The sequence below is a fragment of the Vombatus ursinus genome, unplaced genomic scaffold (genome assembly GCF_900497805.2).
Source record: "Vombatus ursinus unplaced genomic scaffold, bare-nosed wombat genome assembly UNPS02010548.1, whole genome shotgun sequence".
Classification (NCBI taxonomy): domain Eukaryota; kingdom Metazoa; phylum Chordata; class Mammalia; order Diprotodontia; family Vombatidae; genus Vombatus; species Vombatus ursinus.
The window spans coordinates 3909903-3936169 of NW_020950326.1; the positions used below are offsets into that span (position 1 = coordinate 3909903).

General features: G+C 39.4%; 1 protein-coding gene across 2 annotated transcripts in view; it reads right to left on the minus strand.

Annotated features, from left to right (window-relative positions):
• CCDC93 (coiled-coil domain containing 93) overlaps nt 1–26267 on the minus strand; it is a 118602-nt gene that overhangs the window by 40582 nt on the left and 51753 nt on the right. For both annotated transcript variants that reach the window (XM_027854679.1, XM_027854680.1), the window contains one exon: nt 28–144. In XM_027854679.1, coding sequence (XP_027710480.1) covers nt 28–144 — 117 coding nt within the window. The remainder of the gene's footprint in view (nt 1–27; nt 145–26267) is intronic.

A 26267-nucleotide genomic window follows, 5' to 3' on the forward strand; every position in this document is an offset into this window, starting at 1 on the left:
GGCAAAAAAAATTGTAAAGAGACCAACCTCTTCTAGAAGTTTGGTTTTCTGTTGAATTTGCTTGTTCAAAGAAGCGACTTTTCGGCGATGTTGCTGGGTCACTCCTAATTTTTCTGGACTTGATTCAGCCAAAAGCTCTGACTGCTGTTGGTAAATGGGAGGAAAAAGACACAATGGCTAAGACATTCTCCACAGTTCAGTTGTGCATTACACATTCCACTGTTACTAGTGGAGACAGAGAACTTCTGGGCTGTCAGTCTAAGCACAGGGAGAGCAGTCACAGAAGTTCCCTTTGTAAAATTCAGATCAATCAATCAATAAGCATTTAAGCCCCTATATGCCAGGAACTGTGCTGGGTGACAGGAACCCAAAGATAAAAATAAACAATATCTGCTTTCAAGGAAGCTTATCTTAATTTTTTGAGGGGGAAGAGAGGAGAGAATTAATATACAACCTATACAAATATATGTGTATATGATTATTCAATATGAAGTTAAATGCTCTGAAGACAGAACCACTAAACTCTTTCCATGAGGTACCTCAAAAGCCTTAGAGGAAAACACACAAATAGGGCATAGCAATGTTCAACTTTGGTAACAGTGATTCTGTGACTTGTCAACTTCACTTGGTATAATTACATGTCTCATGAGTCCAGTCCATCCTTCCTCCCCCTAAAAACCACATACCTCAGTCACTTCTACCTGTCAATTAAATTTCACAGAAATGTATTTAAAATTATAAAATTAAACTATTATTTTATTCATGAGACTACCAACTAAGAAACAAAATAAGCTTCTTCATACCCTTACATTTCCATTACCTTCCAACAACTAACTCCTCTGATGGGATCCTGTGTGCCATCTCCTAACTACAAGGTCCTCCCATCATCCTATTCCCATGTCCCATAACCCACTTCCAGCATCTTTTCTCTGACCTCCTCTCACCCTATTATCTTCCTACTTTCTTCTCTCTCCACTTTGATGCTAGTAGACTCCTTGCCCCTTCTCCCATCTCTTCTAGGAAATGGTTTCATTTTAGGCAAAAAAAATTGTAAAGAGACCAACCTCTTCTAGAAGTTTGGTTTATAAATATAAATTTATAAATTATATGGTTTATAAATTATAAAATTAATTATTATTAAAATTAAAATTATCTTACAAAATTATGTAAGATAATGTTTTCTTAATAATTCCTTGTCACCATTTGGCTTCTACATGACAGAATAAATAAGTCAAAAAGCAAACTGAAGGTATATATTGACACTCTTATTTAGTATACAAAATTTTGTCAAAATTAACCATTCAATCAACAAACATTTATTAAGACCCAGCTAGACACTGCTTGAGGTGATGAGGACACAAAGGCTAAAATGAAACAATCTCTGCTCTTAAGGAACTTACATTCTATCAGGAGACACATTTACACATGTAAGCAGAACTGCCTAGTTGACAGCTTAAACTGGATGTCTATGAGACATCTAAAACTCAACATGGACAAAATGAACTCATTATCTTTCACCTGAAACCCTCCTATCTTCCAAGCTCCCTATTACTGTCCAGGGTACCACCATCCTCCCAGTGACCCAGGCTAGAAACCCCAGTGTCAGCCTTGATTCCTCACTCTTTCTCACCCTCCCCCCACCATAACCAAATCAGTGGTGAAGTCCTGGCATTTTTAACCTTCTTATCATCTCTCAAAGATGTCCCCTTCTCTCCTCTGACCCTCCTGCCACTCTAAGGCAGGCCCTCATCACTTCACACCTAGGATATTACAATAGCCTTCCGATTGGTCTCCCTGCCTCAAGTCTCTCCTTACTCCAGTCTATTCGCCATTCAGCTGTCAAATTAATCATCCTAAAAACACAAGTTTGATCTTTATTCAATAAACTCCAGTGGATCCAGGATCAAATATAAAATCTTCTGTTTGGTTCTGAAAATTCTCTATAGGGGCAGCTAGGTGGTGCAGTAGATAGAGTTTCAGCCTTGGAGTCAGGAGGACCTGAGTTCAAATCTAGCCTCTGACACTTGACACTTACTAGCTGTGTGACTCTGGGCAAGTCACTTAACTCCAATTGCCTCACCATAAAAAAGGCATAAAAAAAAAAAAGCTCTCTATGATCTGGTCCCTTCCTACTTTTCTAGTCTTCTTATATCTTACACCTCTCCTCTCCCTCCAAGCATACTCCAATCCAGTGACACCGGCCTCCTACTGTTCCTTGCACACAGCTCCTCATCTCCCAACTCCATGTTCACCTTTTGCCCCCCATATCTGTAACTCTTTCCCTCATCATCTCTACTCCTTGGCTTCCTTCAAGTTCCAGCTAAAGTCCAACCTTCAGCAAGAAGACTTTAAAGATCCTCTTTAATCTTAGGATTTACAGATTATCTCCAATTTACTAACCAAATATCTAGTTTATATAATAGCTATTTGAATGTTATCTCCCCCCACTCAACTCTAAACTCCTCAAGGGAAGGGACTGTCTTTTGCCTTTCTTTGCATCCCCAGTGTTTAGCACAGTGTCTGGTACACGGAAAGGATTTAATAAATGCTAGTAGACTGATGAAATTTTAGAAGCAGGCATTAGCATTTGAAGAGATGGGGAAAGGTCTCATGAAGGAGGTGATGCTTGAGCTAGGCTTTGAAGGAAACTAGGAATTCTAAGAGACAGAGACACATATTATATTTCAAGCATGAATAGAAAGTGTATGCAAAGACAAAGAGATGAGAGAGGGATGTCTTGTATGAAAAGCAAGAAAGCCAGTTTGGCTACACTTCAGAGTGCATTAAGGGTAGTAATGCATAAGACTGGAAGAGCAGGCTGAGCCAGGTCGTGAAGGGCTTTAAATGACAAATAGAAGAGTTTGTATTTAGTCCCAGAGATAAGACGAAGACTTGTTCCCTCTACCTCTCTTGCACTCACTGAGTCCCAGTGTGACCCTCCTGATGATAGCTCCCCTGGCCACTCTTTGCAATACTGGTTGCACTTTCAATACACCCCAACTCACTGGTTGAGCTGGCAGAGTTGAATTACTCCTTGTTCCCCCATGCCATTTCCAGGTTCTTCCTCTACCACCATCACTCAGTAATCTTTTCTCTTTTGAGATTCATTCAATCTATATTTAACACCCAATCCTGGTAGCTTTTATATACAGATTTCTAGGGCACATCCTTCTTTCTTTTTTGGGGGGCAGGGGAAGGGGGAGCAATCAGGGTTAAGTGACTTGCCCAGGGTCACACAGCTCGTAAGTGTCAAGTGTCTGGGGCCAGATTTGAACTCAGGTCCTTCTGATTTCAGGGTTGGTGCTCTATCCACTGTGCCACTTAGCTGTCCCCACACAGTTCTTTCCTCAATGAGTTCAGCATTTGGCTCACAATTTTTCTCTCCTCTAGTGATCTCTTAATTGTCCCATCTAATGAACTTTGCTCAATCTTGATCCTTCTTGACCTCTGCAGGATGTTACACTGTTGATCACCTTTTCCTCCTTGATACTTTCTTCTCTTTAGGTTTTCAGGACACTACTCTCACCTGGGTCTCCTCCCAACCATCTGGCCTCTCTTCAGTCTCCTTTGCTGGATCTTCATCCAGTAAATCATGCCTGCTAACAAGGAGTGTCCCCCAAGGCTATATACTAAGCTCTTTTCTCAATATATACTATTTTCACTGGGTGATCTCATCAGCTCCCAAGGATCAAATTATTATCTCTATGCAGATGATTCTTTCCCAGATACTTCATACTGTCTAGAGTTATTTTAAATGGGGTTTCTCTGATTATCTCTTCTTGCAGGGTTTTGTTTGTGATATACAGGAATGTTGCCGATCTATGCAGATTTACATTCTCAGATCTACTTGTGCCATTGCTTCTATCTTCTACATGTATCTTTGAAAAATCCAGGTGCATTGAAGCTTCCTTTGTATCCAAGTCTACTTAAATAGTTTTCTCATTTTTCCCCCTTAGAACTGCCTTGTTGAGAGCATTACACCTTGATCTAATCTCAGTGACACCTATAAAGTTGAATTTATCTCTCTGCATTAAGAGATTTTTAGTTAGAGATGTAATGATAGTATCCCTTAGATAGTATCCCTTAGAACTATCTACATCTTTTTAGTTCAATCTGTTTATTGCCAATATTTAATGAATATGACACTTTAGGCTATGAGCACTATTACTGTTTTTCTTAGGTTATTTCTTTCTTTCTTTCTTTTTTTTTTTTTTTGGTGGGGCAATTGGGGTTAAGTGACTTGCCCAGAGTCACACAGCTAGTGAGTGTTGTGTCTGAGGCCAGATTTGAACTCAGGTCCTCCTGACTTCAGGCCCAGTGCTCTATCCACTGCACCACCTAGCTGCCCCATTATTTCAAATAAACCACTGAATATCTCCATTGCTAATTTTCATTCTACATTGGGCTTTATTCTACATTGTGGCACAAGTATTAATCATTCTTTGTAGTTACTTTCTTTCTTCCCTCTCCCTTTTCATTTTAAAGTACTCTTGATAAGAAGCACATCTCCAAGCAAATGTATGAGAAGAAACATATGAAGTGAAGAAAAGTAAAAGCACAAATAGCGAACAAAATAAGCATAATTAAAGACAAATTTAAAAGGCAACAAAACTCAGATTTTATTAAAAAAGTTTACATTAACAGCACAAAAATATTTGTTCAATTCTTATTAATAACAACGATAATGTTGGCAAAAACAATAGCTGCCATTTTTAGTGATTTACAGTTGCCATGCACTTTATATACACTCTCATTTGATAATCACAACCACCTATAAAGTAGGTGATGTAATTATTGCCATTTGAACAATGATGAAATTGAGGGCCGACAGGCTGATTATAAATCACCCAAGGTTACATAACTATTAATCCAAGCATTCAGACTCCAAATTCAATTCTCTACTATACTACTGCTGCCCCCTCACACCAAAGATAGTTAATTCTACACTGGGAAGGAAAAACACTAGTTCTAATCTCAGCTCTTGCCACTAGGGAGTTGTGTGACCTTAAACAAGTCACTTACCTTTCCAGGGCTTGGTTTCCTTATTTGTTTTAAAAAAAAAAAAAGAAAAAGAAAAGAAAGAAAGAAAAGAAAGGAAAGGGAAGAGGAAGATCAGACCAGAAGGCCTGTCAAGCCCTATCAAGTTTTAACATTCTATATGATTTATGTATCTATTAAACTAAAACTTCAGTAATGCAAAGAGAATTTTAAAAATTACAATATACTTTATGCTGCATGGTTTGGTTTTGTTTTTTTAAAACAGCTTTTCCTATAGAGAGATGATAGGATGAGAGAGGAAGCAAGGGTGCTGCATTTTCACCATCTATTTCGGTCAACCAATTACTCATTATTTCTTGAATAATTTAGCAGCATCATTAGTAGATGATGAATTATCATGGCCTAATAACTCCAGAGGTGGGAAATAATCAGCAGGGCATGACTGCATAAAGCTGTCAGGAACATTGTTTCTCTATCTCCTGGGATAATGCATGGTAAAGAAAACAGAAAAACAAACCATCTGGTATTCCACAAGTTTTATCCTTCAAACTTGGGACTCTGGGAAATGCCAGCTTATGCTTGCCTATCAACTCCTCTGGGGCAGCTGAAGTTGGCTCTGCATAACAACTGTTCATGGAGCTTGTCAAAATATGGTTAATTCTGGACACAACAAAATATTCATAGAACACAGGGATGGGATTGGAGGAGGGAGGGAAAGTTAAGACAGACAGACTCTGAAAATGAAAATAAAAATAAAACTGGGGAGGAAAAAGTCCCACCAGGCCTTCAAACCAATTGTCAACAATGTCAATTAAAATTCATCATTCATTACATCATCATCATTTTTGGCCGTGTTCCTCTGCACCAAAATTTCCAATGGCCATATGCTGAATACTTTCTTTCCTTGTAGTTTGTCTCAGCTTTTGCTTTTAACATCTGATTTATATTCACTGACTCCGATTTCCAAAGCCCTTAGAGTATACAGACTACATTGGACTCTACAAACAGAATTATATAAGCCTCATAACTCATGATTCATTAATACTTGGAACAGAGTTTCCAATTCATTGGGCTTACCCCTACACACAATATGTCCCTATATTTGAGTTCAGGATTTAGCCTTGGATTTATTGCTCTATTTGTGTTATTTGTTTGTCTAACTTTAGACTACTCTGAGTTTTGCCAGGCAGGGACAGTTGTTTCATTAGAATTATCTCCTTCTCTGATCCTTTCCATCCTGCCCTTCTTGCTCAATTTTCATTCATTTCAGTTCTAAGAGATACTATCACCACATCTCTAACTCTTAGCCTGCCCACTGGATCAGAAAGCAGTTCAGGGCAAAGTACCAAGAAAATACAAACAGTGCTCTGCTCATCATAGCCTTCCCAGCAAACTCACAATGGTCCAGGACTTTGATTTAACTCAAAGGCCCCCAGGCTACACCACCAGGTTAGGAAAGGAATTTTCTTTTTATAACAAAGGGAGTCTCCTCCCCAACAGCAGCCATCTGGGTTTCAAAAGAGAGAAAGCCAGAGGCAAAATGCTTTCATTTGGGTTCCCCCCCACCAAAAAAAAGCTGCCTTTTCACCCAAAGGATTCCTGGAAAGTACAGACACTGAGGAGAGACCAAATAGAAACACTCATCATTCAAATGTCACCCATGGGAAAGGAATCTAAGGAGAAATCCAGAAAGCCAGGAAATAATCTCTTCCCTTCCCATCCTCCCCATAAGGACTCCTATTCTCTGCCCTCATACAGCAAATAATATAAATTTGTATTCATTTGGATGTTAAAAAGCATGGTAAAAATGTGACTTGTTTTTATTGTGTTCTAAGTCATTTTCATTTGTTTTTTCTAACTAGGCTGCCACCTCCTTGTAGTTGGGGAGCCTGTCTTTTTGAAGACAACATTCATTGCACATTGTACTGAGCTAGGAACTGGAGTAGAAACAAAGTTTAGATGAGACTTCCTTTTTTGTCCTCATGAAGCTTACGATCCATCAGGGGAGGAGGGGAATGACAAGACATCAACGTAGATGGCTACAACATACAATGTTATTATATGACAAATACATTAAAAAAGAAAAAAAATATGAGTGCTCTGAAAACTTAAAACTGCCTTAAAAATGTTAAGTGGTGTCAATATTATTAAAATAATTTATGGAAACGCAGTTCCTAGCATCCCAAATACACAACCAAATTAACACTGACTCACCCAGGAAGAATACTTTAGAATGTGGAATTGAGAACCTGACTATACCTGGACTTTTAGCTCTCAAGTCCGGTTTTCTTTAGACACAGAACCTGAGAGGCAATTTGATGTAATGTATAGAAAGCTGGACTTGGAATCAGGACAGACCTGGCTTCAAAGCATACTGGCTGTGTGATTATGGCCACTTAATCCTTTATGTCCCAGGCAACTAACATATAAACTGCAGAGCTGATGCCTATCTTCATTCACAGAGTGATTTTCTTCACCAGGAGATCCCTACACAAGTGAAATAAAATTCAATAAAAAAAAAGAAAAATATAATATAATCGCTATGATGCTATGATAGCATTGACAATAACGTCAAACTCAAATGGCAACTGAGACCACTATTCCATACATAAGGGTCCCTGTAGAGGCATAACAACTTAGTTTTAAAATGTAATAGTCTTTTATTATATTTTTATTTATTTGTTAGGCATTTCCCAATTATATATCTGGTTCTGCTTCATTTGTGAATGGCCCATGGTAATGTTAGGCACCTCTGCTCTAGGTTATTATGTGCTTAGTGACTGTTCAACTGGATGTTGACTGGAAGGTGAATTATGGTGAACTGTGGCTCAGACTTAATCATTTTGGTCACACATTTATGTTGGTGGCATTATAACAAAATAATAGGTCTTTTCATCCTGGATACATAAGCACCTGAAAGATACCAGGCACACTGCACGTCATTTTAAATATAAGAGTGAGAATTTTTGGTAATGTGGAAAAGCAAGAGAATGACTCACTATTTTTCTAGAACCAAAGACAATCATATAAGGAGTTTTAAAACAAATAAACATGTATGGGTTGAACTAGACCAGGTTTTTTCAGCTCCATGTCCTAAGGTATTCATCTTTGATGAGTTAATTAAGTTTCCATAATGTTGTCTGTTTCAGATTACAGGGACTATGTCTTAATAGTTTTGATGATATAATGATGGTAGTGTTACATTTGTATAGCAACTAAAAAATTTAAAGTACTTTCACATACATTACCATTTTAAAGTGACATCTAGAGACATGGCATCTGTAAGAATAGAAATGAATATGACTCCCCAATCTCATGACATTTTCCCAAACAAAATGTGCTCTGTATCATTTTAAAGCAATAGATGGAGCTATAGGAAGAAACTGTTTAGGAGTATTTTGTGATAAATTTGATCATATTTATCCCATTCTATAGACTTGCACATAGGACAAACAACACAAAATCTACCATCATCAAAGCGGAGAAACAGGGTTGAGTGAAAGGTCTTTGTCTATTGTAGTGCTTTTATGGAAGGACACTTGGTCTCCCAGTCTCGTTTTATCTCTCCTCTCCCATTGTTCACATAACTGCTAAAGTGATATTCCTAAAGCACAGATCTGACCATATCACTGTCCTGGCTCTGAATTCCCTCTGGGACCAGACACCTCACTTCCCCCTTCCCACAGACAAACTGGCCCTGCAGTTCCTCACACGTGATATTCTATCTCCTGTGCCCAAGACTTTGCATAGACCATGCCTGGAATGCACTTCTTCCTTACTCCTACTTCTTGGTACCCAAAGTTTCCTTCAAAGTTCAGCTCAAATGCCTCCTTCTCTATGACCCCCCCCTTCCCCCAACCACAGCTGCAAGGATCTCCTCAATGTTACCTTGTATCTACTTTATATCCACTTATCCTCATGGGCATAAAACAGCCCCAGCCTTCAAAGGTCACTCACATCACTTTGCAGGCTTGAGTGATCTGACCAGACTAGACAAGCACATCACCCATGTGCTTGATTTGTGCTAGACACTGGCAGTCCTCACTGTGCGTACCCTTTGTTTTGAAATCAATACATTTTGACCAGGTCTGTCAGAATGGAGAGCTGGTTTGGGACTAGAAGAAGATAACGAGGCTGGTTTTGGATGAGTTTCATAAGATTGCAAGAACATCCAAAGACCTGTAGCATGATGGCTGACAATAATAGCTAGTATTTTATATAGCGCTTTAAGGTTAGCAAAGCACTTTACAAATATCATCTTATTTGATCCTTGCAACAACCCTGGGAGGTAGGTGCTATTATTATGATCTTCATTTTACAGTTGAGGAAACTGAGGCAGACAGAGGTAAAGTAACATGCCCAGCATCACACAGCTAGTGAGTGTCTGAGGCAGGATCTGAACTCGGATCTTTCCTGACTCTAGGCACAGCACTCAATCCTCTATACCACCTAGATGCACAATTGTTTGGAATACGGGAGTAGAGCTTGGCTGGGGGGTCAGAGACAAAGACCTGAGAGTCATCACCACAGAGGTGACAGCTGAAGTCATGGGAACAGATACAGTCACTGAAGGAAAAAACACAGAGGATTAAGAACTCAGTGATCAACCAGGAATGCCTCATGCTGCACAATGTATTTTGTTTCTAAATTTTGCCAAAGGATTTGTTAAAGTTAAAGGTTATCATTAATGGCAATTTAAAAAAATTACTGTATTTTCTGTACAAAAATGTTCCATTACTGGACTTATCATGATAGGAAACATACCGTGAATGGAAATAGGTGCAATGTCATGCTTTTTCCTTTGCCTGATACAACTTAGGACCCTCAGTGTTGGCCCCAGCTGGGATATGGTCTGGCTATGAACCAATGTTTCTTCTATGATAAGGTAAAATGGCCTATTGGAACTCAAACCCTTATCTTGGCCTCATTAGCAGTGTGCTCTAATTTAGCTGGTATAAACAAATTGGTAACAAATCTTTAAATTTTAGCTTTAGAGATAAACCTGGAGCAGGAACTCAATGAGTAGGTGTTAACTCTTCAATACCAATGTGGCAGTCAGTCAATAAACATTTATTTAGTGCCTACTATGTGGTAGGCATCGTGCTAAGCGCTGGGGACACAAAGAGAGGCAAAAGATGGGAGGTTTCTAGTGGAGTAGACCAAAAATCTCTGCCTTTTTACTGATACCTTGGATAAAGTCTTCGATGGCACACTCATCAAAGAGGAATAATTGAGTAGAGATGCAGAATGAGAAATACTTTTTTGGGCATAGTAAATGTTTAATGGGAAAATCTATATAAACTTACTTTTATCTATTGCAACAACAAACTTACAAGCCAAAGAGAACTTGGTGACTAGAAGTCATATTGTTGCTAAAGAAGTATTTTCTCATTGCAATGCAGATTTGCTTAAGATACAATATGCACTAGCAAAGCAGCAACAACATTAATCCCAGAGCATTAAGTATCTTATTTCCATATTTAGTATTCTTTAGCCTAATTAAAATGAATAATTTTCAGATGAGTGAGCATAAGTTGCATTTAAATCGTATGTTTCTCCATTTGCCTTTGTATTTGCAGATGGTGCTATAGGGACTTTTGTGTAATGGGAAGCTATCTTTCAACAGCTAAAATAGCTCCTTCAATGGCTGAAACGAAGACAGTTTTCCCCCCTTGATGGCCAAAGCTGACTGCTCTATTGGTCAAACATACAATCCATCAAGTGATTCTCATTATGCATTCTAAACATTGTCCCCAAAGCCACGAGCCATTCACATGTATTCAGAGAGCTCTGAGCTGCACTCAAACTGAAATAAGCACATAGAAACATATCCTTGGAGCAGCTGCAACTAATCCTGCCAGTCTGCTGTGTCCATCGAAAAGGGGAAATGGGGAGGGGGGTGGCAGAAGAAGAGGGATAGACAGAGAAGGGCTAAACAAAGGGCTAAACTACCTCAGACTTCAAAAACAAACTACAACATAAATCCATTGGGACATATTGCACAGATTTCCTTTCAATTCTGCAAAATGTAGTGCTTTCCACAAGGACTAAATGTCTATAAATATGTTCTTAGAAAAACTTTTTTCAATCAATAAAAATCTGCCTTATCTTCCCCATATCCAACCCCCCCCCCACAGCCTCAATGCAGGGGGAGGTGGAACAACGGACCCACAGAACCCTGTTACAAACATCTACAGTCAGGCAAAACAAAGTCCCTCACTGATGATGTCCAAAAAACATATTTCCGCCTTGCACTATGAATATGCTGTGAACAGGGACTTTTAAAGCATTTCTCATGTGGGCTCAACAGTTTCAAGACAGGAAAGTACTATTCATATCCCAAATTTGAAAGATAGAATGTTCATCATGGTCTAGGCATTAAAGTTGTCTTCATATTCATGGATAGTATGTGACGCTAGGGTTGTAATTCTTGGGGTGCTCAGATTTGAGTGGCTTAAGAGTGAACTCTATAACTTTTAAAAAAAAATTCTCTTTACTTGTCAATAATCTTAATCTTGATTGAATTTATCAAGTATGTTAAATGCTTATCCTGTGCAAGGGAACAAGAGACCTCTATATTAGCTGGGCTTGAAACACAGAACTATAGATTCTTAAGAATTAGAAGTACCCATGATCAGGGAAGTTACTTGTGCAAAGCCACGCAACTAGGAAAACTGCAGACGAGCCCAGGTTTCCTGACTTCTAGTCCAATGTTCATTTTTTCTCAATGTGGAAATTTTTTTTTTATTTTTATTTTTTGGGGAGGCAATTGGGGTTAAGTGACTTGCTCAGGGTCACACAGCTAGTAAGTGTCTGAAGGTGAATTTGAACTCAAGTCCTCCAGATTCCAAGGCTGGTACTCTATCCACCTGTACCACCAAGCAGACCCCTAATGTGGAAATCCTTTTAAAATATCCTTGGCTATTCCTAGGGACAAGAAATTCACATCTTAACAAGGTCGCTATCAATAAGAACTTATCATTAGTTATATTTAAAATAGTGCTTTGCATTACTACATGCTAGTAAAAAAAAAAATTCTTCCTTAGAGTAGCTTCCAAGGTTAGGACGTGAAAGACTTAACTTATATTGAGTTGCTCTAAAGCACACAATTAAGAAGATCTTCAAACATCTGAAGGCAAATGTATGTGATGGAAAGTACTTTGCCTGAGTCCTGCCTCTGTCATTTACACAAAGCACTTGATTTCTCTGAGCCTCAGTCTATTGAGGCAGCACAATAGGGTGGACAGAGAGACAGCTGCCCTTGGTCAAGAAGAACCTCATTCAAGTTCTGCCACTGATACCTACAGGCTATGTGACCCTAAGCAGATCATTTTTTAAAAATTTATTTTATTCTGAACTTAAGAAATACAACAACTGTTTACGTAACAGAATAGAAAAAAGATGCAAATCTATTATGTACAACTTGCTATTCCTTTTAAACATATAATAAAGTTAGCATGTCACTTTCTTTTAGTTTTTCTTTTATTCTTCACCCCATCCCTACCCTAGAGATGGCTAACAGCAGACACCTCTCAATGACCCAAGCCACTGTCTAACATCAACTGGCGCAAGTGTAGTGGGCCTATTCTTCCTTTGTTCTGGACAGGGAGATAATGACAGTTATCTGCATGACAGCAGCATGTGCAGTGGCTAACAAGTCAGCCTTGAAGATAGGAAGATTTGGGTTCAAGTCTTACTTCTGACACATCAAACTGGCTATGTGACCCTGGGCAAGTCACTTGAAACTCTCTCAGTGCTTTAAACTAGAAGTGTCAAATACCTGGCCCACAACACTCCCAAATAACTAGATTAAAATGTAATTGGGAAATATCTGATAAAATAAAAAGATGACAAAACATAAATAACCTTACATTTTAAAACTAAGCCACTAAACAGCCTGCAGGAATCCTTATGTACAGATTAGTGACCCCTATTACTATTTGAATTTGACACCACTGCTCTAAACTCTCTAAGTTGCAGAGAAAGTGCTATCCTTCATTATTAAATGGAATTTCCTCACTCAGAAATTCCCTAAACAGTGAAATCACAGGTGCAATCCCTATCCCTATTTTTACACCTTTTCTTCAGACTCCCAGTGGTCATGTCTGTTGGTTCATATTGAGCTCAAGGTCAACTACAGCTCCCAGACCCTTTTCATATGAACTGTTATTAAGTCAGGTCTCTTCCCTTTTCTGTACTTATATAATTTATTTTATCTTTAAAAACCCTGAATGTAAAATTTACATTTACTGTAAAATTTTCATCTTGTTGACTATCGCTCATCCCGGTCTACCAAAATAATTTTCAATCCAGATTCTCTTGAAAAACCTTTACCATATTCTTTCCAGGTTAGTGTTATCTGAGAAGCTGTGCTGTGTAGTGAGAGCTCAAGAGTGAGAGAGATCTGTGTTCAAATCCTACTTCAAATATTTATTAGTTGTGTGATCTTGGGCAAGTCATTTAATCTATCTCAGACTCAATTTCTTCATCTACAAAATAGGGATAACAGCACCTCCCTCACATGGTCACTGTGAGAATCAAATGAGATAATACATGTACTTTGCTTTACAACCCTTAAAGCATTGTTTGTTAGCTACTACTATTATTATTCTTTTTCTCTGTCCTCATCTAAATATGCTAAAAATGCTAACTAGAAAAGAACCCTTTAGCATCTCCATCCGGGTTGAAGATTTGTTAATAAGCACTGATTTCAATATTTTCTTCATTTTCATATCCACCCCACTTTCCATCTGTAACTCTGCTGAGTCTCAACTCCACAGAACAATATGCTCCTTCCAGGATAAGCTGATAAATGGAAATCTCCCCATCATGTTTTTTAACTCAGCCTTGGATACTCAACTCTACCCAAAGCTCTCCTTTACAGATGGCTAGACCCAGACTTTCCAGACCACTCCACTTTCCAATTGCAGCTCTGCTTGGTCTGAACTTCTTGGAGCAAGAAGCCCCCTGCTCGCCTCCCCCTTTACTCTTTCCAGCTTCTTTTTGTGTGTCATCTTTCCCCATTAGATTGTAAGCTCCTTGAGGGCAGGGACTATTTTTCTTTTTCAAATCTGCTTAGCACAATAAATATTCATTTAGTTGAAAAAATTCAATCATACACATGTTGCATTGCTCAGTTATCCAAAATCTGTGAAAACTTCAAGTCCTTAAGAAGCCCAAACCAAAGTATGTGTAGCAAACGAACCCAAAGACAATTATAACAAAGATCTGCGATGATTTTTATACAGACCTTTTTCACAATCGAGGAAAATGGAGTCATCATGCTCGGACTAACAGCACAGCTGCAGATGTGCTTAACAAGGAGGTTGAAGTGAAGACAACAAAGAAGAGGGAAAAGCAGCTGTAGCAGACCAAGGATACAAAGAAGACTGTGGGGGCAGCTAGGTGGTGCAGTGGATAGAGCACTGGCCCTGGATTCAGGAGGACCTGAGTTCAAATCCAGCCTCAGACACATAACACTTACTAGCTGTGTGACCCTGGGCAAGTCACTTAACCTCATTGCCTAGCCAAAAAACAAACAAACAAACAAAAACATACAAAGAGAACTGTAGTGGAGGCAACAACTGTGAGGGCATTGTAGGATTAATTTCCAAGATAGCTGAAGTGGGGAACCGATAAAGGTGTAGGAAAAAAATCTCAGACCTAGTTAACATCAAATGGAAAGAATTCCAAGAAAAGATCGATAACTAACAAACTATAAACCTACTTCCCCATTAATATAAAGTTTTGGTGAAAATAATCTAATCATGCACCAGGGCCATCCTATTACTAGGAAACAGGTAGGCTTCTGAAAACAATATTACATAGTAGACCACATTTTTTTTCTATTAACTGTCTATAACATGCATAGCTACAAGATCCCACTGCCCATAATGTTGGTTGACCATAAAAAGAATCCTTGAAAGTTATAAGAAGAGAGATAACTTTATCTGATGACCCTCTGATCATTAATTATCAGGCATGAAGCAGCATGAGATGAACGCTCGCTAAAGGTGTTCGTCATTGTCATGGAGGAGATCCAGTTTGGAGTCTATGTGGAAGAACAATTCTCTATAGAGGGTAGGAACCTCCAGATGTTCTCGTTTGCTGATGATATCATGCTGGTTGCATCCAGCCCTGCAATACTGTAGAGCTTCCTAAATAAGGTCTAGAACCACTCCAAAGACTCTGGGCCTAACCATCCTCACAGGGAAAAAAAAAAGTCAAGTGCCATAATCTGGACAGTTATCTAGTCTGAACACAAGTTTAGATGGACAACATACAGAGCTCATCTATCAATATATGTGTTTTACACAGGTATTGCAAAGGGAAAATGAGTTGGGAATTAGTTGATGTTTGGGCTGCATTTAGGAGACTGTAAAATGTTTTTAATGATCCCAAACTCCTCCCCGATGAAATACAAATATTCACCTATTACTATAAAGCTATGAGTCTAGAACACTAGGGTCTCCAATGGATTAAAAATGAGGATCACACCCCAAGACAGAAAACTGACAAAGATGACAAAAGATGGGAATATTCAGTGTTGGAGGAGTTGTGAGAAGATGGGTACATTGGTGCATTGTTCATGCAGCTGTGAATCAGTACAATTATTTTGGAATTGCTTTGGAAAGCAATCTGGAATCATGCAAATAGAGTGACTAAGATGTCCTCACCCATTGTCTCCGAAATTCTACTAATAGGCATATATGCCAAGGAAGTCATTGATAGAAGAAAGTCCCTATACACACCAGAATATTTATAACCATGCTTTTTATATTAGCTAAGAACTGGAAACAAAGTAGATCTCTATCAATTGGGGAACGGCTAAACAAACTGTGGTGCCTAGATCTAATAAAATGTTACTGTGTTGCAAGAAATAACAAATGATAAATGCAGAGAAGCAAGGACTTAACAAGAAGTGATGGAGAAGTATACACGACTGGGAACAGTATAACTAGAAAGAACTACCACAAAATAAGCAAAAGTGAAGTTGCAAAAATACAAAAAGCAAATACGGGCTCAAAGAAGAGATATGAGGAGGCACACACCTTATTCTTTTGCAGATGGGGGGTGGGGTGTCTCCAATGGGGAACAATGCATATATTCCTTTTTTTTGTATTGATTCGTTTTTTAAAATTTATTTTCTCTTCTTTTTCTTTACAAAATATTATCTGTTATGTAGGATGGCCCTCTGGGAGGGAAAGAAGGAAGGATCCTGGGAAAAGTTAGTTATATAAAAACAAGGTATCAATAACAATTAACTTTAAAATGAAACACACTCAAAGAGCAACGGAGAGATTATGGTGGGAATATGCAAGCTCCTACATTACAGACAGCCAGGCAGTGCACTGGCTAGAGCACTGCGCTTGGAACCAGAAGACTCATCTCTCTGAGTTCAAATATGGCCTCAGACTCCAGCTGTGTTGACTCTGGGCAAGTCACTTAACCCTGTCTGCCTCAATTTCCTCATATGTAAAATGAGCTAGAGAAAAAAATGGCAAACCACTATGGTATCTTTACCAAGAAAACCACAAAATGAATTCACAAAGAGTCAGACACAACTGAAACAACTCAATAATATCATTAAATAAGGAACAACGAAGGAAAAGCAGAGTAACAGATGCTATCAATGAAATTTAAGCCATCAAGAAGCACCATTTGGGGGCTCAGATGCCCTGGAACCAGGAGGGTCCTCATCTCCACTCTGCTAAGGTGCCTGCAATACACAGAATTAGCTCAGTCTGCAGTGTTAACTCACAATCAGGGGCTATATCCAGACTCTGATGGACAACACAGAGTCTGCGGTCCCCAAATGGCTGTTAGAGCACCAGCAACAAGCCAGGGTCTAGAACTAAGCATCATATAAAGGACTGTGTTTCTTCCCATCAAGTTTCCGAAGCTAGCTAAAAATTTTCAAAGAACTTTGACGGAGGGGCAAATAGGGAAAAGGACTTGTCACAGCACTGAGCTGTGTAATAGGGAGGGTGAGGTGGATGATAGGCAGGGTGGAGAATCATACTTGGACTGGGATTTACCTGCCTTGAGGGTCTGCCTATGTGCTTGATGGTCCTGGCTTGGCTTGACCCCACCAGGGCAACCAGGGAGGGAGGGGCCTTTTTATTACAATCAAAATGAAAATGATGTTAATGACAATCACTTATCTTTCCCCTGTCATACTGGACAAAGAGCCCTTCTCATTTTCGCATTTCTACCCCTAGTACTTGGCACATCCTTGGCACATAACTGGTGTTTAATAAATGATTTTTGATCAATCAATCAACAAAGAAGATACATTAGTCATGTGGAAGAATAATTGATAGACAGACTGTATGATCTACTGGAGTCCTCAGGATGTCAAGAAAAAGTGAGGAAAGCCCTTATGCCTCAGGTGGTCCTGCTGTGTCAAATTTACAGGGGAATACAAATGCATAGGCCTGCACTGGCTGCAATCTTCATCACTGGAAGAAATATCCACATAGATTAAATCATGGAACCATTTGAATATTTGAGAATTTTTAAGTACCTTCACTTTTTTAAAGATTAAATACAGATCTATAAGAATATTTAAGAATTTTTTTTAGTATTTTTCCTTTTTTTAAATGAGAACTATCAGATTTATGAAAAATGAATGAAATCAAAACATTAGGAGTCATGGTTAAGAGGCAGAAACTGTTCTATGAAATACAGACCTTTTTTCAACACTCCATGGATCCTCCACTAACTTGGAGCCTAAACCCCTCTATACTTATTAGGATAATCTGCCAGAGATACTGTGATAGAAGAACTCATCACCCTGCAGTAAATCTGGTGATAAGACTCTCCAAATTCAGCTAGGCCTAGTTCTTATGCAGCAGACATACAATGTGCTGCTAGGCTGAAGCTAGAAGCCTTTCTAAGTAGATAGCACCCAACACAGTTTGTACATCACTGGCAATAGCCTTTGAGAGTTCAGGGTCCACCACCCCTACAGTAAATTATCAGAGTAAGTTTAGCAGAATACATACACATGGCAATAGAATCATGGAGGAGTTTTTTTCGTTGTTCTTGATGGGATCTTGAAGATCACTGCATTTAACCCTTTCATTTTACAGGTGAGGAAATGGAGGCCTTGAATAGATAAGTGACTTGTGTAAAGCCATAGAACTAGTATATCAGCAAAATAGTTAATTTTTATTCAGAAAATCCAATTCCCCAAAAGTCTAAGTCCTTGCTTCTCCAAGCAAAAGATCTGCTATATATTCTAAGATCAGAATTAATTTCCTTTTGAGAATTTTTCATAACATCACTAGGCATGACTGGCAACCCACACTTGGGTGGTAAACCCAGGGTTGGGAATTGCCAGCTTGAAAACAGCAACAACGAACAGTAGGCAGTCAACTTTACTCTTGAATCCTTGTCCCAACTTAGGCAATATATGTGAGCAGCCAAAATGCAAGAGCAACATTTATGTCAGACCAAATAACCAAATAAAAACAGTATATTAATAAAGGGGGAAGGGAGAATCTACCTTTATCAAGAATAGTCTGAAATAAAATACTAGAAGAGACTGCCCAGCTAAGCTTTTTTGTAGTGTTCACAAGACAATGCTCTCACTGGGCATCGGTCCTACTTATTTTCTCTTTAACTCATTTAGTCTCTAATTATCTGAAGTCCTCTGCTGCCCTTGAAGCAATCTTTATCCCTGACTTGTTTAGGCTCCTGATTAATTTGCAAAGGATGACACTTAAAATCCAAAGGTTAGAAGCAAGGCTGCTGGGATTTCTTAATTAAGGGGAGGTAATTTTCCATCATTTGTTAAGGAAAATCTATTCCTTCTATAAGAAAAACTCTGTCCTGAGAAAAAAAAACATAAGAACACAGGCTTTTTTTCCCACTGATAGTTTCTTTCTTCTATCTAGATAGTACGGTAAGCTTTCTTGAACTAGAATCCCAAGAAAATCTTATTAGAATGTTCTCTAAACAATCTTACAGTATTTCATATATTCCACACAGAAACTTTTTTTAGATGCTCTGATCATTGACAGCACCTAGGTGCCTTAGGTGCCATGTCACTTTTATTGATTTCTTTGGCTAATTCTCTGGAAGTTCCTGTGACTTGTTCCTGTTTAGGCCAAGCTAAGTAGTCAGATTCATTCATTCCACAACCATTTATTTAGCTTCTACCACAAGCAATTCCTTTGCCAAAGCATAATGGGGTTCCTGGGTCCCCAAAAGATATGTATGCCACTAAAGCATTAGCTCTGGCAAATTTTACCAAATACCAAATGCTTAATTGGATGCCCAATAATGGGCTATGTGTCTGTCCAAAAAGCAGCTAGGGAAATCTGGAGAGGCTCAGTGCCAGGCTGGCTCCTAGGTACTTTTCTTGGCATAAATTTCTTACTATCTTTTATACCAGTGAGGTCAAACACAAATGGAAACTGAATCCCTGGTGGCAGCACACTGACTTATTTTAAAAATATGTTATCTATGTTTTATTATATTTTTGTTTTATTTTGTTAAATATTTTCCAATTATATTTTTATCTGGTTGGGGTACCTGGGAGTGTTCGATACCTCTGTTTTATACCACTTTCCTAGAGGAATTATTTGTTGTCAATATACTTAGCACAACACTTTCTGATAATTACTTCAATACTATGGAAGACTGGTGGGGATATTTTTGGGCAAAAAGACCTTTTGGTGCATTTAGTTCACACCCTGGGAACATCTAAGTACTGCTAAGGCTGACAGTGGGTTGGTGTTTCTATGCTTGTAGGATCCTGTCCAGCAGTTACTGAGAATACCATTCCATCTCAGTAGCCTCCTCTGCTTGGGTTCTTGGCCCAGAGCTACACTGACTTGTGAACTGTACAGCATGCAGCATCAATAATATTTTCCTTCTAGACTGAATCAGAGGTACTGTTTGAATTAAGCTGCATATTTCACAGCCTTCATTTAAAAATATGTGAATTACTGATCATTTTATGTAGTTACAAAAAGTTACAAATCCTTATAAATCTGAATATACTCCAGCTTTGTAATCTTTTCAAGGGCTGCTGATTTTTCTAACATCTACACCAGGCAGGCAGTTCAATCATTATTTCATAGTACATCTTATCTTTCTGAGCAATCTCAGATCTTTACCTTTTAAGAAATCCCCCCAAAATCCTTTGGTCCCTTTCTCCTCACTAAGTATTTACCTTTAGTGAAATCTGTTCTACAAATAGCACAATTTAGGATGTCTTGAAGGATAACTTCTGAACGTTTCTCAGCTTCCATCTTCACTCACAGGTGTCTATCTTAACCTGGGGTCCATAGACCCCCCCCCACCCAGTGGACTTTTGGGGATCCACGAACTTGGATCAGAAAAAAAAAAATTACATCTTCATTTTCACTAACCTCTAACTGGAACTTAACATTTCTTTCAATCACGAATGTAAGCAACAAACATGCTTATGGAGAAGAGGTCCATAAGCTTCAGCAGACTAGACAGCCAAAGGGGCCCATTTTGTATTTCTAACACAAAAAGGTTTTAAATACCTACTTTTCTTGAGGACTTCCCTACGATCACAGTCAGCAAATCCAACAAAGTCAGGGATTGGATTAGGGAACTCTCAGGGTCTTCTTTTAGCCTAGCCCTAGGACATAATAAGAACCATAGCACTCTCAAGGTAGAAATAAATCATTTTTTCAAATTCTCTGTGAGTTCTATAAATGGTTAAGGGTTATTTTAAAAAAAAAATCTCACCTTGATGGGAAGATTTAGCACTAGCTCCCTTTCCAAATTTACTACTTTATTCTCTCCTCTATTTCACACACCCTCAACACTTATTTGGCCAGTTTATAATACATCACCTTTGTCCACGAGAGGAGACTGGGGAGACTGGGTGACTAAGCCGTAACAGCCTTGTTAATCAGAATGAAGGGACAGTCGAGGGTCAAGAAAGCCCAATTCGCATCAAACAAAGGGAGCAATCAGAAGTCACGGTCAAGTTATTAAGGGAAGAGAAATCAGGAAGAAAACAAAGAAATCAGGATCTGGGATAAACAGAAAAGACAAGCAAGTTCCCTGAAGGAAGGAGAAGCAGTAAGTAAGTATATCAGGGGGACCCAAGTGAATGAACTGAGGTAGATTAGTCTAGAAAGAAAAGAAGGGGTACTTGAGTTTTGAAATGAATTCTCAGGCAAGGTAAGGACATGATTTGACATTAAAGAGGAAGAAACAGAATGGAAAGACTAATTCAGGTTCAGGGAAGGTGGGAGGACTCAGAGTTTTTAGCATTTAGCAAATTCTTCTTCTAATAAGTGAATGGGCTTTAAACAAAGAATCCAGTTCAATGGTGCACTCTGCTGTCCTCCAATGCATCATCTTTTCTTCCCCTTTTTTTGATTCCTTCCTTTCCACTACTGAAGAGGTTTACCTATAATTCCCAGAAAAACCTTAAAACTTTTAGATTCCTTGTAGACTCACTTATCTCTCTTTGACAAAAAGAACCTGGCTTCACTTTTGTTTACCAGTCCCAGGAAACCCTTAAAGTTTTAGAAACTGCCTTATTTCCCTTTGAAAGCAAACTTCCCCTTCCAGCTCCCTTCATTATCTATTCTCATTGTCTGCTCAAATCACTCTGACATTCCAAACAGAAATTCTCACCTGGACCCTTTTCCAAACGGTCCACCTCCCCCATCAACTGGCTTTCCTATTGTTTTTCCTTCCTGGCCATTCCCATCCTTAATCCTAGCTAGGCGCCAGTGTTCCTTTCACCCCAGCTTGCTGGCCACCCCCATCCAGATCTCCCTAGACCCCTCCTCCCCTCACCCCAAACTGCTTGGCCACTCCTTGGACCCCTCCTCCCATCACTCCAAGCTGCTTGGCCCCTCCCCAATCAGTCTGTACTAAAGGCTCACCTTTCCCCCATTCTGATGCTGAGCTGTTCTCAAGCTTAGAAGCTGAGACCCGTCATGCCTAGAAAGGGCATCACCTGGCCTGACCACCCTAGCCCCAGCCCCCACTCAGACGAGGATGAGACCCCATGCCCGCCCGTAACGGGTGTCACCTGGCCTGACCACCTTAGCCCCAGCCCCCACTCAGACACTGAGCTTTCTAGACTGCCTCATGCTGCTCTTTCTTGTGAGTGTCACCTGACCACCTTGAACCCTATTTAGATCACTGATGTTGGGGTTTCTTTGGAGTCTGGCCTATATGCTTATCTTTAATAAACTTTTTCTCTGGCTGGAAGATCTGAGTTGAATTCATTCAGGCAGATCTGCGCCATGATTTGGGCTTTTCCCCACGATCTTGGGGCGCCTCTGTGCATCTAAAAGCACCCCAAACCCCTCCTTCACTACCACCTTTTGCACATAGTTGTTTTCTGTCAGAAAATTCTGGCCCAAAGACACAGATGCTCCTTGTTTATTACAGCCACACACAGCTGGAGGGTGCTTCCTCCTCCTCCTGGAGTGTGTGGACTGCAGTCAGCTGCTAAAACAATTACAAAGATAAAGTGGAAATGAAAAAAAAAATACAGTAATCTAATTCCCCTATTCTTCTCTTCTAAATGATCTGTCCAACTAAGACAGAAATGAAACACATTAATAAAAAGGAGTTTGGTGAGGCAGCCAAAATTTACCATCTCCGCTCTGGGACCTGTTTAAATCTTGGGAAGGTCAAAGATACTGGCCAATTATCATCCTCCTTTTTCGTGGTGTCAGGCCAATAACTCAACCTTTAATGCTGTACCAAAATCTAACTTCAACATCACTCATTCTTTTAACACCCTCCTCCCTCCCCTCTTCTGCATACAAAGGGGCTTCATTACCATATTCATCTTCCTTCACCTCCAATTGTTCTTTCAATACTTACCTATGTCCAAATTTTTCCCTAGGCTGAAAAAGTCAACAAATGAATAAATATTATTTTTCTTGTCTTAATGTCGTGTTTCTGCCCAATCCTTTTTTCTATATATACTTCCACCACCATCAAATCTCTATTGTAACAAAGAAAAATAGGTAAGCAATACTGATCAACAAAAGAATTGTGTCTGACAGAAGATGCAGCAATCCTCAACTGTAGGTCCCCCAACAATAAGAAGAGGAAAGTGTAATTCATTATGTTTTCCAGAAAAAAAAATTTCTTTAACATCTACTAAATACATGGTACTGTAGAGAGTTTGGGAGAGACAGAGACATATAAGAACTTCAACCAACAACAGTCAACCTGTCCCTTCCATTCCTAGTTTTCCCCTGTAACATCCTCAATACAGTTGAGTATACCTGCTCCCTCCAATATTTTTTTATTGCCATCTTTCCTTGACTCACTATAACTCAGTTTTCATCAATTTCACAAAATCCTTCAGAAAAATACCACCACGGACCTCTTTAAAACTCTTAAACCAAATGCTAATTCCCATTCTTTGCAACTCCTGACACCCTATCACACCTCCTAACTGTGAGTGTTCCCCAAAGTTCTGTCATGGGCTGTTTCTTCTCTCTCTGAACTCTCTCCTGATGCCTTTATCATCTCCCGTGGGTTTAATTATTACCTCTGTGCCAGTGACTCATAGCTCCAGTCTCTCTCTAGAGCTTCAGTACCACATCACCAGCTGCCTACTACACATTTAAAACTAGAAGGCCTTACAGACATTGCAAACTCAATACATTGAAAAGACAAATACTCCTCTTTTCTCTAAAACACAAGTCTCTACCAAACTTCCCTATATCTGTTGAAGGCACCACTGTTCTTTCAGTCTCTCAGGTGTGTAACCTTGTCATCACCCTCAACTTCTGTGTGTGTGTGTGTGTGTGTGTGTGTGTGTCTGTCTGTCTCTCTGTCTCCCCTTTTCCACACATATCCAAAGATGCCAAAGCTTGCCAATTCTACCCCCACAGTCTGTCCCTGTCTTTCTCTCTTTCTCTGTGTGTGTGTCTCTGTCTCTCTATCTCTCTCTCCCCCTTTCCCCATATATCCAAACATGCCAAAGCTTGCCATTTGTACCTCCACAGTCTCTCACACATATTCAATCTCATCAATCTACTCTCACAGCAACAATCTGAGTTCAGGCCCTTACTATCTTTCACCTACATTATGGCAATGCTGTCCTAAATGTCTGCCTCAAGTCTTTCCTTCAATCCATCTTCCATAATAAAGCTGCCAAAGTGATTTTCCTTAAGCACAGATCTGACCATAATACTCTCCTATTCACTAAACTTCATTGGCTCCCTAGTGCCTTCAGGATAACACAAAAAGCCCAGCATTTAGCTTTTAAATCTCTTCACAACCTGGCCCCAAACTATCTTTCCAACTTCCCCTTCCCAAATTCTGTGCTCTAAGTAAAGAGGACTTCCCTGTGTTCCCCCTACAGGGCTCTGCACTTCCATCTCTCTGCCTTTTCACTGGCCATCCCTCATGCCTGGGATGCACCCCCTCTTCCCCTCTGACTCACACAATCCCTCATTTCCTTCAAGACATAGCAGCAGCAACATCCCTACACAAAGTCTTTCCATATCCCCCCAAAGCATAGTGCTCTCCCTGGTAACAACCTTGTATTTATTCTCTATACACTTATATATGCATATATGTTGTTTCTCCTGACAAAATGTAAGTTCCTTGAGAGGAGGGATTATCTAAAATTTTTGTATTTGTGTCTGTGGGCAGCTGGGTGGCATAATGGATAGAGTGCTGGGCCTGGAGTTAGGAAGACTCATCTTCCTGAATTCAAATCCGACCTCAGACACTTACTAGTTCCTGGGCAAGTCACTTAACCCTGTTTGCCTTAGTTTCCTCATCTGTAAAATAAGCTGGAGAAGAAAACATTATCTTTAACAAGAAGACCCAAAATGGGGTCAAAAGAGTCAGACACAAAAAAAAAAAAATGACTGAACAAAAATTTGTTTCTATATGGCCACAGTGCTTAGCATGTGGTAGATGCTTAATAAATGCTTGATCACTGTTTATATAAACTCTGTATATCCCTCAGCATACTGCTTTACATACAATGAATCAACAAACATCTGTTAAGCATCCACGTTGTGCCAGGAATTATGCTAAGCACATAGTACATAGGCGGAAAGGATCGATTAGCCCAATTTGCCCTGCTTTTCTTTTTATGCCCAACACTTGGCTCAGTGCCTGGAACATAATAGGTACCTAATTAATGCTTGCTGCCCGAGGACCCCTTCTTTAAAATTTGCTACAAGTAGCTACCTAATCCGTGTTTGACTATCTCAAGTGAGGGAACTAAATACCAACCCAGCCCATTCTCCATATGAGTAGCTTCCCTACAAGCTGAACCCAACTCTCTCAGCTCCCACCAGTTCTCTGTTCCTTGGAGGGAAACTAAACAATTTAGTTCGTTTTTCACAGGAAAACTCTTCCACTATTTGTACACAGGTTTTGCTTCTCTCTGTAACTTCTCTTTTCAAGACTAAACATCTCTAGTTCATAGAATGATAATTCAAATCAGACACTCAAAGGCCCGATGGGTCAGCTGAAACATGTTGAAGTTAAGTGACTTGCCCAAAGTCACACAGGTAGCAAATAGTAGAATTAGGACTCAAATCTAACACTAATCCAACACCAAAGCTAATGCCAGTTCCACTGTATCACATTTCCTTGGTTCTTTACCTCAGAAGGTAAGATTTCAAACACATCACCATCCTGTTCATCATCCTTTGGGCACTCTCCAGATGATCAACATCCACAGTATAATGGGATTATTACGTCCATACTTCTATACAATAATCTCCTCTTAAGGCAACCTGAGACTGCATTAGCTTTTTTAGCTATGATATCAAATTGATGAGAGGCAACATGGTGGCCTTGCAGTCAAGAAGACCTAGCTTTAAGTCAGCTGACTGTGTGATTATGTGCAAATTATTTATCAGTCTAAGTTACAGAGGAGTTGTAGAAACTACATGAGCTCATCACATTGATCTATCACAGGTCTGGACAAGGACAAGAGCAACACTACTGATTTACCTTGAGCATGCAGTCTGCAAAAATCCCCAAATGTTTTTCAAATAAATTATTATATAACCATGCTATCTAACCCACGGTCTACTTTTGACATCAATTTTTTTGACCCCAAGTTAAAGTTTCCATTTATTCCTATTTAAATTCATCTTACTAAATTTGGTCCAATATTTGGCTTGTTGAGACTCTTTTGGTTGTGGCCTCTGTCACTCAGTATGTGGATCATCCCTCTCTCCTCTGTATCATCTGTAATTCTAAGAGCCAGGCTATTTATGCCTACAACTCAGCTACTGATAAAACTTTTAAATAGCACAAGG